The 13,739-nt window shown below is 42.3% G+C and overlaps 1 protein-coding gene across 5 annotated transcripts in view; it reads left to right on the plus strand.

Annotated features, from left to right (window-relative positions):
* SNAP91 (synaptosome associated protein 91) overlaps positions 1 to 13,739 on the plus strand; it is a 129,027-nt gene that overhangs the window by 31,997 nt on the left and 83,291 nt on the right. For all 5 annotated transcript variants that reach the window (XM_024193228.3, XM_024193230.2, XM_024193232.3 and 2 more), the window contains exons 3-4: positions 5,197 to 5,339; positions 7,093 to 7,168. In XM_024193228.3, coding sequence (XP_024048996.2) covers positions 5,197 to 5,339; positions 7,093 to 7,168 — 219 coding nt within the window. The remainder of the gene's footprint in view (positions 1 to 5,196; positions 5,340 to 7,092; positions 7,169 to 13,739) is intronic.

Here is a 13,739-nt window from a genome sequence, read left to right on the forward strand (position 1 = left end):
TTTTTTTTTTTTTTTCCAGCGACACTCACACTGCCCGGGTCCTGGCCACCAGTCCGGGGGGCTCTGCATTTTAATTTTAAATGAAGCTTCTTAAACATTTTAAAAACCTTTACATACAACAATAGTTTAGTTATATATTATAGACTTTTAGAAAGAGGCCTTCTAACAACGTTAAAATGTATTACTGGCACGCGAAACCTTAAATTAGAGTGAATAAATGAAGACTCGGCACACCACTTCTGTAAGGTTGCCGACCCCTTTCTAGTCTAAGGGCAGGTCTACACTAACCCCCCAATTCGAACTAAGGTACGCAACTTCAGCTATGTGAATAACGTAGCTGAAGTTCGAAGTACCTTAGTTCGAAATTACCTCCGTCCAGACGCGGCAGGCAGGCTCCCCCGTCGACTTCGCGTACTCCTCTCGTCGAGCTGGAGTACCGCAGTCGACGGCGAGCACTTCCGGGTTCGACTTATCGCGTCCAGACAAGACGTGATAAGTCGAACCCAGAAGTTCGACTTTCTTGCCGCCGAACTACCGGGTAAGTGTAGACCTACCCTAACCCACATAAAGCATGCAATAGAACTTCTCTTAGTAACTTCAGTATCAAGTCCATAGCTTCTGGTTGAGCTAGACCATATAGTCTTAAATAATCTAATCTTAATATAAAGACTTCATGTGATGGAGCACTACCACATCCCTAGGTAAGCTATAGCTAATTATCCTGACTCTTAATTTTCACCTTATTTCTGGTTTGAATTTATCCATCTTCAAGTTTCCAGTCATTGATCTTCCTTTTGTCCACTAGATTAGAGGGTTCATATGTCAGAAATCTCTTCCCCATATAGATACTTCCAGACCCCAATAAGGCTGTCGTTCTGCCTTGATCATATTCAACTGCTCCCAAATGGCAGGCTTCTTTTTAGTCCCATCTGTATTGGTTCTTGATGAGTCGTAAAACTTTTCTCTAGTGTTGACTCTTCAACAGCTTACTTGCATTCTTGTACTACTTCAGGTCCCTTTCTTGTCCAAGGCTCAATTTCTTATTTATGTGCATTAAACCACGGAGACTTCATAAATTCAATTAAAAACTTAGCCTTATTACTCTACTTGGCTTTGCCCTTTCAACAGATGAAAGATGTCATGTAGGACAAACTGTAGAGTGCTGCTGAGTCAGCTGAATGCTTCTGTCTTTCATTCCCCTCACCTGAAGGGAGTTTCAGATTAAAATGTACATACTGAGGAGTAAACACAGGAATTGGAAAATCTGACAGGCAAAAACAATTGCCTTTAGCCACCTTCCCTTTGGTGCCATCTGTCTCATGGCACCATATCATTGTCTTAAATAAAAATAGTTTATTATTCTCTGGGTTACTTGCATAGGCTTTTATTTCTAGGTGTTTACAAACTTACATGATGTCAATATTTTACATGCTTTCTCTTCCCTCCATCCTGCTGATAACTGTTGCACTGACTCCTGATGCCTTGCTTTATGATTTGTGGGGATGAAAGGGATGGATCAGGTCCTGAATTGTTTTCCTATTTTTCTCCTATCCCTCATGCTTTTCAGTTTCACTGCTGCAGTAGGGCTTGTTCTGAGTTGCGGACCTTGCATGTGGCACCGGCTACCAAGTGTTTGCTTGCTATACTTTATGCATAAGGATGGTCAGAAGTGTTTTAGGCTGATAGAAAAATTAGCTGAATTTGGTAGTGTGTAAACTACGCTGCTCCCGACTTTTTTGCTTTTAGGGTTTTCACTAAGTGAATAAACTCCACACTTAATGCATTACCATAGTGTTGTGAATAGACAAATGTCAAGCTGATTGAACAGCAAAAAAATCAAGTGGAAAGTATTTATTAGAGCTTTCTGAGAGCATAAAATGCTGCCACTCTGCCTTGGTGTAATGTGTAGGAGTGGATGAAATGGCAGCATCTTTGTGGAGGTTTTCCTGAGGCTAATTGGGCTGTATCACTGATGCTGCAGTATTATGTAATTACTAGTGTGTATTTTGCCCTTTAGGAGCACCACTTTTAATAAAGATCAATTTAAAGAGGTGATACTAAAACACCACATTTTAATATGCTTAAATTTAGAAAAGTGTTTTAAATCATTATTGTCCTCTTAAAATATCTTTTAAGCCTGTACTTAAAGATGCTCTTTGGGCAAGAGCAGCAGGATAGGAGTTTCAATCACACCATATACATCTAGTTTCACACTTCCCAATTGTTGTTTCCTTTGGAGGTAAAACAGTTGTAAACACGACGCAGATGTTCTGGTAATGGCTGAGCTATAGGTTATTTCGGTTTCCTTCTCCTAGTGACTTATATGAGCATATTATTCATAAACATATTTATAGGCAATTTTTTGGTGGTTCCATTTGCTTTGGATGCCTTCTTCCAGATGACTCTTGTGTACTGTATTTCTTAGAAGATGGCAAACCCTCCTCCGAATTTGGGTCCTAGATTTCCTTTAACAAATCCATTTCAATTTAGGGTAACATTCAGGTTGAAAATCAAAGATGTTTGATGATAATTCCAGTATCAACCACGGAAGGCTGGTATAATCCAGGGCCCACATTTGCGCTTAAATCACTGGGGAATTGGCCTTCTGTATTGTACTGACTTTCAAAAGTCTCTCACTTCCTATGTTCCGTGCTTAATTTGTGCCGGGGCTGAGCCCTGGCACCTCTAAGCTTGCCACATCCGTTATGAATGTAAAAACATTGCTTGAGACCCAGCACCTCTTTCATTACAATTAAGCACTGCCTGTATTACATGTTCATAAATATATACACTACTGTACCTGATGTAAGTGTGCTTTTTAGTGGTTGTGCTAACTCCACAAACGTCTCTCTTCTGAAAGAACACTTCTGTAAGTTACAAAACTGTGTGCCATGCAGAACTAGATTCAATAGCAGTCTAAATTTTGGAATGCTGTGTTTTTAACACAGTACTAATGACCTTCAGTATGTATCGCTTTAGAAATAAACTGTGATGTGACCTAAATAGCCATGTCAGCTAATCAAACATAATTGGGATTTAATGGGTATGAAGACTGAACTACTCCAATCGTTGATGCAATGTATAGGTGCTCCTTGCAAATTGTGGGTGAGGAATAGCTACAGGATATTGGGTCTGATCTTGAGGTGTAGAGCAGCTACAACTGTTATTACCCACACTGATACAGTTCTGAGGGAAGATGGGAGTATGTCTTCACTTCTGCTGTAAGCTGATTCTTCTGTAGAGGGTAGCAGGGTCCTGGATTATGGGTCAAAAAGTGCTGGGCTAACAGTTAGAACAGTTAACATTTAGAATGCTTGGATGCATCTCGAAGAAGAAAGAACCTTACATACCTGGTTTTCTAAACAGTGGTGTGTTGCCATCTAGAGTAATAAATCAAAATCTCTTTAATGTTTCTAGTTTGGTTTTTTTTGTGTACATAAACGTAAGTAATCATGATCTGTCAACTCTTGTATTCTGCTCTATCATCCCTTTTGCTGTCACTAGTTATGACTAAACTTAGGCCCATTAAGATCTGCATGCTTGAACTCTTTAAGTGCTGTGTGACTTTTGACTCATGTCAGTGGACCTCTGCATGGGCACAAGTGTTGCTTCCAAATTCAAAATAACTGACAGCACTGAATTTCTGGTCATGTTGCTTCAGTACATGTTTTCCTGGTCCTGCTTCTGGTGTTCGAAGGTTTAGTTTTTTGGATCTACTGACCCAATCAGCCAAAGACTGTTGTTATAGCCATCAGCTGCATCCAAGGCAAGGTTCTACTGATGGAGGGTATTTTAGAATTGACTCTGCCCCATTTGTGTTCTTATTATGGCTGAAGTGCCAAACCTATTTCTGAGACTGGTTGGTTGAATTTTTGTAATCTTTTTTCATTTAAGATTTCAAAACATTGCCAGATATCTGCCTTAATGAAACAGATCTGGGGAGGGCTGGGTTTACCAGTAATGCTCTAGTGGAAAACAAACATATCCTATCTCTTGTGGCTGGGAAGAGTGCTTGAATTCCTTGTACATGCTCTCCTTGGACCAGGCTCTAACTCTGGTATCTGGGTTTCTGGCTTTTAGGGTATCTGATATAGAATCCCACAACCATAGTGTTTTTTTCCTTATTCTCTTCCCCAGACCCAGATATTTCTATATATTTTACTCCTTCCCCTTCCTCCACTCCAAAGCCTCTGGGTTTTGAAGGTTTGGTTTGCACCCATAATTAACTCAATGTATGCATCTGCTGGTCAAAGCTTTTATAAGTTTAAGAAACTGGCTTACATAAAATCATTCTTTTTGCTGCCAAAGGCTATGGAGACACTGGAAGATGTCACTGCAGCAGTTAACATTTTTGAAGGATAGCTTTACAACAAGAACTAGAAACTCCTCTGTTGAAAATAAAAGTTAAATTCTTCAATAACAGATATCCAGCTTTCTTTGGCCTACGTAAGCAGAGTCCATGGGCTCATTTATGAATCTCAGGTGACATGGCATTATTGGGTTTGCACCCAGAAGTCTATTATAGAGAACGTGACCACTAAAATATTGTCCTGGCTGATACACCCTTGGTATTCTGGTGAGATCTGCAAAGGCATGCTGGCATGGCTCTTAGGGTTGGGCTACACTGCAGTTAGACACCCACGGCTGGCCCGTGCTAGCTGACTCAGGCTCACAGGATTCTGGCTAATTGTGGTTTAGACATTCAGGCTCAGGCAGGACCCTGGGCTCTGTCACTTTGCTACCAGCCTGAGCCCGAACACCTACAACGCAATTAAACAACCCCTTAGCCTGAGCCTTGCGAGTCAGCTGGCATGGGGCCAGCTACAGGTTACTTGCAGTGTAGACTTATCCTTAGAGCCTGCATTACTAGATAACCAACAATAGTTGGTCTTATCCTCTCACCTACTTCACATAAGACCAAAACTTGTCTTTAACTCCAAAGTAGCTTTTGATAACTTCGAATTGAATTGGTATAACTTCTTTGATAGCCCCTTAAGAATAAATGTTGGGTTGGGATGGCCAGAACACTCTCAGCCTTGAGGATAGATACTATGGTAAATGTCTTTTGTGCTCTTGTGTTTCAGTATATTATCTGTCATTTATCAGTCTCGTTGAAACTCTTACTCTAGTCTACCAGATGCTGTTGATTTGTCTTTTCTGTACTTATTGTAACAGTTTTCTTTTTTTCTTTAATAGATTTGATCCAGGCAACCAATGAGACCAATGTTAATATTCCTCAAATGGCTGATACTCTCTTTGAGCGAGCAACAAATAGTAGCTGGGTGGTGGTGTTCAAAGCCTTAGTTACAACACATCATCTAATGGTTCATGGCAATGAGGTAAGCAAATGGAATTCTCATAAGACCGTGTTTACCCTGAAGAAATTCCTGGATAGGTCATTGAAAAATTTAAAAATACCTTTTAAAATTGTTTTGATCGTTCAATGTTTCATGAAAACAAAGGACTACACTTGTCAGCTGCTACTTTCCAAACTTAATTTGAAGCTGGAGATGTTGAGAGCCAGTACAGAACTAGCAGTTAGGCTTTCCTTCCAGCAATTGTAACTTGTCAACATAATAGATCAGGTAATCATTGTCTTTAACTTCTGCCTCATCTTAATTCTGTGTAACTTTAACTTTAGTTTCTAATTTTTAAGTTGTAACTTTCCAATATGCTTGTTTATGACTATAATGACTGAGAACGTCTTAAGGGGAAAAAAATAGGTAGGGGAAAAACTCTAAATGTTGTGGAATTCTCACTTTTGCATGCCTCCTGTGACTGGTTCTCTGATTTTTAGGTTTGTCTGACCTCTATTAATGTGTTCCATTTTGCCTAAAAATTTGAATTTTATTCACCTCTACCTCAATATAACACTGTCCTCGGGAGCCAAAAAATCTTACCTCGTTATATTGAACTTGCTTTGATCCACCGGAGTGCGCAGCCCCCCCCGCCCCCCCCCAGAGCGCTGCTTTACCGCGTTATATCCAAATTCGTGTTATATCAGGGTAGAGGTGTACTAACAAAGCGTTACCCATTTCATTTTTATTCATTATATAGCCACAGGTCTTTAGACCATTGTCCTAGTGAATGTCTGCTATACAAATGATTATCCTTTCTCCACTGTATGCAAATTTAATAGCATCTCTCAGATCATATTTTCCTAATCCTTGTTTGTGTTGACTTTAGAAAGTTTCTCTCTAATTGGTGGCTCTTTAAATTTAAAACTTCATAGAGCGAATTCAGCCTCTTTATAATTGTACTTTGCATGTGGAAAGAATTCCTCTTTAGCTTGCCACTGTGTGCACGCACGTGCATGCGCCATGCACTTGTCTCTATGTAGCTGTATCACAATTCCTAGTCCAACTCCATTTTGTCTGTCACACCAGATTTTTGTAGTTGGTTACTAGGGTGTCCAGACAGCAAGTGTGAAAAATCAGGATGGGGGGGGGGAGAGGGTAATAGGAGCCTATTTAAGAAAGACCCAAAAATTGGGACTGTCCCTATAAAATCGGGACATCTGGTCACCCTATTGGTTACTAATGTGCTTTCCCCATTTTTGCTGTCATTTTCTGTAAATGAAGCGCTCCGTATATATGCAATGCCTAATACAATAGGACCCTGATCTCAGCTGGGGCTCCCAGGTGCTACTGTAATAAAAATAATCAGTTTAACAGCATTATTCTCTGTTCTTCCCTCTTGCAAACTAATAGATCTTGTTGCTCCTTAACTGTCTTCTACCTTTTTGTGTCAGCCAGTTAGAGGAAGGGCAGGACAGTAGATTAGCCTAAGTTTCATTTTGAGTGCTATTAAAACTGCTAAGGAGAACAATCAAAGCCTCAAGCCAAATACATAGGTTCTAACTCCCTCCATGTTCCCAAGTTTTGAGGAAGTTCTAATCTGGATCCAGGCTTTGTGGCTTTGACCATCTATATCCACTTGAGTCAGAGTGGCTCAGGTCAGTTAGCAGGAGATCAGCTGAATCTTCCCTTTATATGTACATATGATCAACTCTAATTTCTACCTGCTTGCAGATCTGAACTGGAATGAAGAGGTAAGGGAGAGGAAATTGACTTTCATTTTTGTGTCTTGCAGAGATTTATTCAGTATTTGGCATCTAGAAACACGCTATTCAATCTCAGCAATTTTTTGGACAAAAGTGGATCACATGGTAAGAATGTGTTCTTCTGTCTGTATTAAACTTTAGCAATAAGATCCTGCTAATATGTCATAGGCCTTGCTAACCTATATTAGTAGAGACTCATTGAAAGTTATGAATTAGGGAGCATGTGAAGCCAAAATGGGGATAATCCATTCTAAAATGTATTTCATTTGACAAATTTACATTTTCTTTACAAGTACAACACTTTGTAAATGTAATGAAGCCATAAGGCTAAGTGAGATGAGGCATTATTCTGTACTTCCCGGCCGGCCGGTTTCTGCAGAACTTAAAATTTTCATTTTGGGGGGAGGGGGAATAATTCAAGCTCCCATACGTCATAATTCAAAACAGAACCTTTCAAATGGGAATAAGGCAGCATATCTTATCCTACTAATCTCTTTATTATGACTGGATGTAATGGAAGTTAGAGATGAAAGTGGCAACTGATTATATATATTTTTTTATATATTATCCATCCTGGGAAGTACTCTAAATGAGAAATTGTTCCCTAATGTGTCTTTTCTCATTCAGTCTTAAATGCTCCTAATAAGGAGGACTCCATCACTTATTGTGGAATACTGTTGGAGATGTTCTGTATCTTTCAGAATAGGCTTTTGTTTTCTTATTGTTACACAGCAAGGAAGGGAAAAGTCACTTGGTGGGCAAGAGGCAGTTGAGGAGGACAGGGGGCCCAATCAGGTGTGGGGGAGGGAATGGCAAGTTGGCTTGAGAAAGTGGTTGAACTGTAATTCTACAGTGATTGCTGAACTTTGTAGTGAGGCTTCCTTAATGTCTTGCTATTTTTAACCTAAAAGTTCTCTGTGGGTGGAATAAATTCCCCTTTTTTTTAAAAGAATTATATGAATGGCTTTAGGAGTTTGTGCAGGAAACAGGGAATGCTGGAGTGGTTGCTAGCATCAAAAAGATGTTTCAGCTGTTACCAAAAAGGACACCTACATAAAGGAAAAAAAATTTAGTATTGAGTTTTGTTATAGGTTCTCTAGTTTTATTCCTTGCCCTGTGTGTGAAGAACATATTTAAATGGTTAAGCTCCATGTGTTTGAATTCCTGCTGATGCCTGGTTTGGAGTAATTCTGCTTTCTATGTTGACACCTTCTGTCCCTCCCTTCCCCCTCCTCCCCCGCCACTATTCTTGTTCTCCTTGTTTAGAGGTATCTTAAACTTTAACATTTATAAACTGTATACTGTGGTAAATGAGACCCATAATCATAGGGTAATATATAAAGTTTGGGGCGCTGTCCAGGGAATACTGTAGTGATGGGCCTGATCTTAGTAAAGATATTAAACCTGCTACTTCAAGATCATTAATGAAACTGGCAGTTGATATTAAATTGGAAGGAGAGGTAAATACTACTGAAGATGGAAATACAGGCAGAAAATAAATGTTCAGCTTGGAGAAAATCCAAAACCTAGTTTCTGTACCTTAGAGGGAAATGTGGAAAGATTTATGGGTGATGAGGGATGCTAATTATACCTGATAAGCATGGAGATTTAGCAACAGAAGAAGGCCAGGGCAGTTTGGAGCTGAATAGACAATAGCATCACAAGGGGGTCATTGATAGCACAGAGGTAAGCACCATAGAGGCTACTTGCTCTCAATTCTAGTGTTCAGCTGGGGGCATCAGTTTCAGGGAAAGTCCAGCTCCTATAGCCTTGGAGTCCGGCATTCTAAGTCACTCTGTGGGGATGGTACTTGGACAGCCTGGTCAGCACTAAGAACAGAGAGGCTGAAGCATGCTCAGTGAAGATGGAATCTTCAGTTGTTGAGCTGTAACTCTTAATCACCTCTCACCAAATGAAAATTAGAAAATCAAAACTGAGGAGCAACCAAAGCCCTCTCTTTGCCTGGCTGTCCTTTGCAAGCATGTCTTTGGATAGGCTTGAGGCACCACTTTTGTATATAGGATGAGCAGTCTGGAGTAATGATTCTTTGCATGCCCCTCCCCATTTTGCAATTGATGCTCTTGCCAATTTTACACAATCTTCCATTTCCAGTGAGGCCAGTCCTCTGACTTATATTAGCCTTGTTCTAATGTTAGATTGAGAAACTGGCAATCTAGTAGAGAAATATAATCTACCATATTGGAATAGAACCCTATACTTCAAAGTGTTACAGTAGCACAATATCAAATACTTGCAAAATCCATCTTTCAGTTAAGAGCAAACCTTTGCTGTTTTGTGCTTCACTGATGTGTACCAGTGAGATCTTTTGTACGGTCAGAGATCTGTCCAGAGTTGATGGCTGCCCACATGCCAGTGTAGGAGTCGGTGTCATGTCTGTCTGTCTGTCTGTCTGTCTGTCTCTCTTGCTTCCTCCCCCTCCTCCCCCCTGTCCCACCCTGCCATGACTTCACTGGGCCAGACTATAGACTTCCCTTTGGGACTTGTGATCAGTTGGTAAATGCTGTGACTCAAAATAGTTTCTTTGAATCCATCCTTTATTTTAAACAAACATAATGAACAGAGAGAAGGGGTTACAACAACAACAAAGCCTATTTGCATTAGGGTTGCCAACCTTCCCAGTTTCACTGGGAGTCTCCCAGAATCGGACTTGATCTCCTGGAGGCTACAGAAGCCAAACTGGGAGATTTTTAGGCTGACAAACGTCCGGTAGTCTCCTTGCCTGCCCTGGCCCTATGCCGCTCCGCTCCCGGAAGCGACCGGCACGTCCCTGAGTGCTGACTCCATAGCTCCCACTGGCTGGTAACTACAGCCAATGGGAGCTACGGGAGCGATGCCCGCAGGCAGGGGCAGCGTGCAGAGCCCCCTGTCCCCCCCCAGGGATGTGCTGGTCGCTTCTAGGAGCAGCATGCGGAGGGGGCAGTGCACGGAGCCCCTCGTCCCCACTTACCTAGGGTGGCTCCCAGTCGGCAGCACAGCGGAACTAAGGCAGGCTCCGCCCTGCAGCGCCATTGGCCACAGTTCCCAGCCAATGGGAGCTGTGGAGTCAGCACTCGGGCCGCGGGCAGCATGCAGACACACCTGCGCCGCCCCCCCCCCCCCCCCCCCCCCCCCCCGGGCAGCAAGGATGTGCCAGCCGCTTCTGGGAGCGCACGGGGCTAGGGCAGGCAGGGGACTTCGCCCCGCTGCACCACCGACAGAGAGCTGCCCGAGGTAAGCGCTGCCTGGCCGGAGCACCCCCCCCCACACACCCCAATTTGTTGCCCCAGCCCTGAGCCCTCTCCTGGAGCCTGCACCCTGCAACCCAACTCCCTCCCCCAGCCCTGAGTCCCCCCCAGCACCAAAACTCCCTCCCAGAGTTTGCACCCTGCACCCGAACCCCTGCCCCAGGCTCAGCCCGGAGCCCCCTCCCACACTCCAAACCCCCCAGCCCATAGCCTGTACCCCCTCCCGCACCCCAACCCCTTGCCCCAGCCTGGTGAGGGTGGGGGGAGGGCAATCAACGGAGGGAGGGGGGACATCAGAGAGAGGGCAAGACCTCAGGAGGGGTGGGGCACGGCAAAAGTATTTGGGTTTGTGTGATTAGACAGTTGGCAATCCTAATTTGCATGTTGTCTTACCTAACTGCTTAGGTAGATCTAACTTACCTCCCTATTGCCGCCACATCCAGGGGTGAAGGGGCAGCATATGTTGAGCAGTCACTGACTCCTTCTGACTCCCTCTCAAACTCTTTCATTTTTCCACCTGAAGTGCCCCTGAGGCCTCAAGCTGGGACCTTCCACCTCCAACCAGAGTCCTGATCCACACTGGTGGAAGTAGGCTTCAAAGAAATTGACACTTGTTTTTAAAGTATTAGTGACTGAGTGAGTTAGTCCATTGTCTGTCTTCCAGCTGGGCAGCAAAATCCCATAGGACTGAGTTAACTCTCTGCACCTATGTTACAGACAGCATGACAGTAATAGAGGTACACACAATCTATACAATACCTATCTCCCACATTCTTAACAGTAATATTAAGCCAGTTCTTTAGAAGAAAGCAAACTTTTATGAATATAGGCCTTGAAGTTGGTGGTATTATTTACAGTAGGCCTTCGGACACAAGAAGACTTGGACCAAAGAGAAGCATTGGCCCAGAGACTACAGTAGACTCCCAAGTTTCTCCCCTCCAAGCTGGAACCAGATCTACAGGAGGCCCAGCCTAAAGAGTTAAAAGGACAAAGTCCAAAGTGCAGACATCTACCCAGTACAGAGGATGTTCTCCTGCCAGAGGAGAACAGGAAAACCCAGAGAAAAGGTCTAGACAACAAAATAACTGAGCATAATGTTAGAATTTTTTTCCCTATTGTTACTGTTTTAGTGTTACTCCTTTAATTGAACTATCCTACACACACAGTTTTGTCTCATCTCTGCCATATTGAGAGTAAAGACCTTTCCTTTTTATTTTGAATTCTGCACGTGGGAATTTATTCTTGGGTATGAAAACTACATGTTGGATGCCCACGTGGTTGTTAGTCGGCATGCACACAGCACTTGCTTTTGAGAAGGGGGTGATGTGCTTTCCATAGCTGTAAAAACTGACATGTCTGTGTACCACGGCTGAGACTGTCATGTCCAGGACACAGGGCCAGCTCTAGGTTTTTTGCTGCCCCAAGCTCCAAGAGCGCAACTGCCCAAGCAAAAAAAAAATGCCCCTGGAATTGTCGCCCCAAGCATGTGCTTTCTTTGCTGGTGCCTAGAGCCAGTCCTGCCAGGACATGACAAAAATACTTCTGGACATTTTTTGCTGAAAACTTTGCTATTTAGTTTTATGGACCCTGCTTCTAGTTGCTGGAAGAGGTGGTGTGTGCAGCAGAATTCAAAGAATCAAACACTGTGTGTGTGTGTGTGTGTGTGTGTGTGTGTGTGTGTAGGGGAGTCATGGTGCAAGTTCTTGAAGGTGGATATCTTTCATCTACATGAACAATTTGGTGAACACAAACACTGCCTTGAATATTCTTAATTTGAAAATGGTGGTAGTGTCAGGAGAAATATTCAGTATCCAGTGCAGGAATTCAGAAAGGGAAAGGTATGGGTTGGTTAGAATGGCAAGAGGTATCTCAGTTGCTAGCTGGATTTTTCCTCCACTGTCACTTGCAGTCAATAAATTGCAGTTAGCAGAAATTGTTAGTGGCATTGTCATTGACCCTGATTTATGGTCATAATAACCAGAAAGCTAGCATGGATATTTCTTCACAACATGTAAATTATCTAGTGGAGTAGACCATCTGAATCTGTGGTGACCTCTTCAGACCAAAGAAACTATAAACGGATTGCAGTACCCATAAATTTTCCTTCTTTTTCCAGTCTTTGGCTAATTTGCGAACACAGTATATACTTGAAGCTTCATTGGAAATTGGAGCAATTGAATGTAACATGATCCATAACCCTGGGGTTACTAAGACAGCTGGGATCACTTGAGTCCCCTCTTAACATAGGTTTTGCTGTAAGGCAGCATGAACTAACTCCACCTTTAAAGCCATGCAATAGTTCTCCCAATACACAGGGACCTTCACAAGCGGCAAATTATCACCTGGTATCAACATTCCTTTCCTAACTAATTGGAAAAGTAATTGCTTTTTGCAAAATTCTCAGTCTTGAACTACATCTGTCCAACCAGTGAAGTTTCAGGCCAAGATATGAAATAAACATATTAAGTTCACAGATGGATGACCTACTCTTGCCCATTGACTGACTGGGGTAGGACACTTCATCTCCTATTAGATCTTAGTATGAGGCATGTGGCAATTCTCCAAAAAGGGCCATATATTTGGAGTTTAATGTATCCATCCTACACATACCCACATCACATCATTTGAAAGCTTATTTTATATACATTTAGTTGAGGTATGATGTGGAGCTGTTAAGTACTGCCATAAGCCTGCAAGCTAGGTAAAACAGTGGTACCCAAAATGTCACTTTTTGTGAGTTCCAGAAACACTGTAATATGGCTGACTAATTTTTACTGTTTAAATTATTTCAACACCTTAATGTTAATATTGGTCTAAGCTACCAAATGACAATGTATTTAAAATTATTTTTTTATTGGCTTTTATTGCCCCTGCCCCCCCAAAAATGGAGCTGTTTAGCATGTGGAAAAAATGGTGGTTCCTCACTAGTACTGCAAAAACTGAACTAGGAGGAGTCCCAAATTGCTAGACTTTCTTATTGATTCTGATGTGTATGCAGCTTGTATTGCAGATCAAATACTTGCTGGTAAGCAATTCAGCCATCCCCTACATGGCTTGATTCTAGCATTTGAGACCCTGGGTGATCTGAAACTTTTTTATTCATTGTTAAATGATGTGAACAGGGAGGAGATATTCATGTAGCTCCAGCATTTTGGCAAATGTTGGGTGACACTCGGAACATGTTTCAGTTCTTGCAACCTGTCTACTAAAGAGCTCGATGATGCTCTGACTCTGCGTATGCTGCTATTGGAGGAATTTCAGGGAGGGTGGTCATGGTATGCCCTGTCTCCTCTGTTCAATTATGGAATCATTTTCTCCAAGTCCTACTTTTAAATGTCCAAGTAGAGCAAGATGGTTATTGGAAACTTCAGTTACACACACAACATGCCATGCTTCAATATTTCTTTACTGCAAACTGGCCCAACTATGTC

The sequence above is a fragment of the Terrapene carolina genome, unplaced genomic scaffold (assembly GCF_002925995.2).
Source record: "Terrapene carolina triunguis isolate 2854851 unplaced genomic scaffold, T_m_triunguis-2.0 Scaffold42, whole genome shotgun sequence".
Taxonomy (NCBI): domain Eukaryota; kingdom Metazoa; phylum Chordata; order Testudines; family Emydidae; genus Terrapene; species Terrapene triunguis.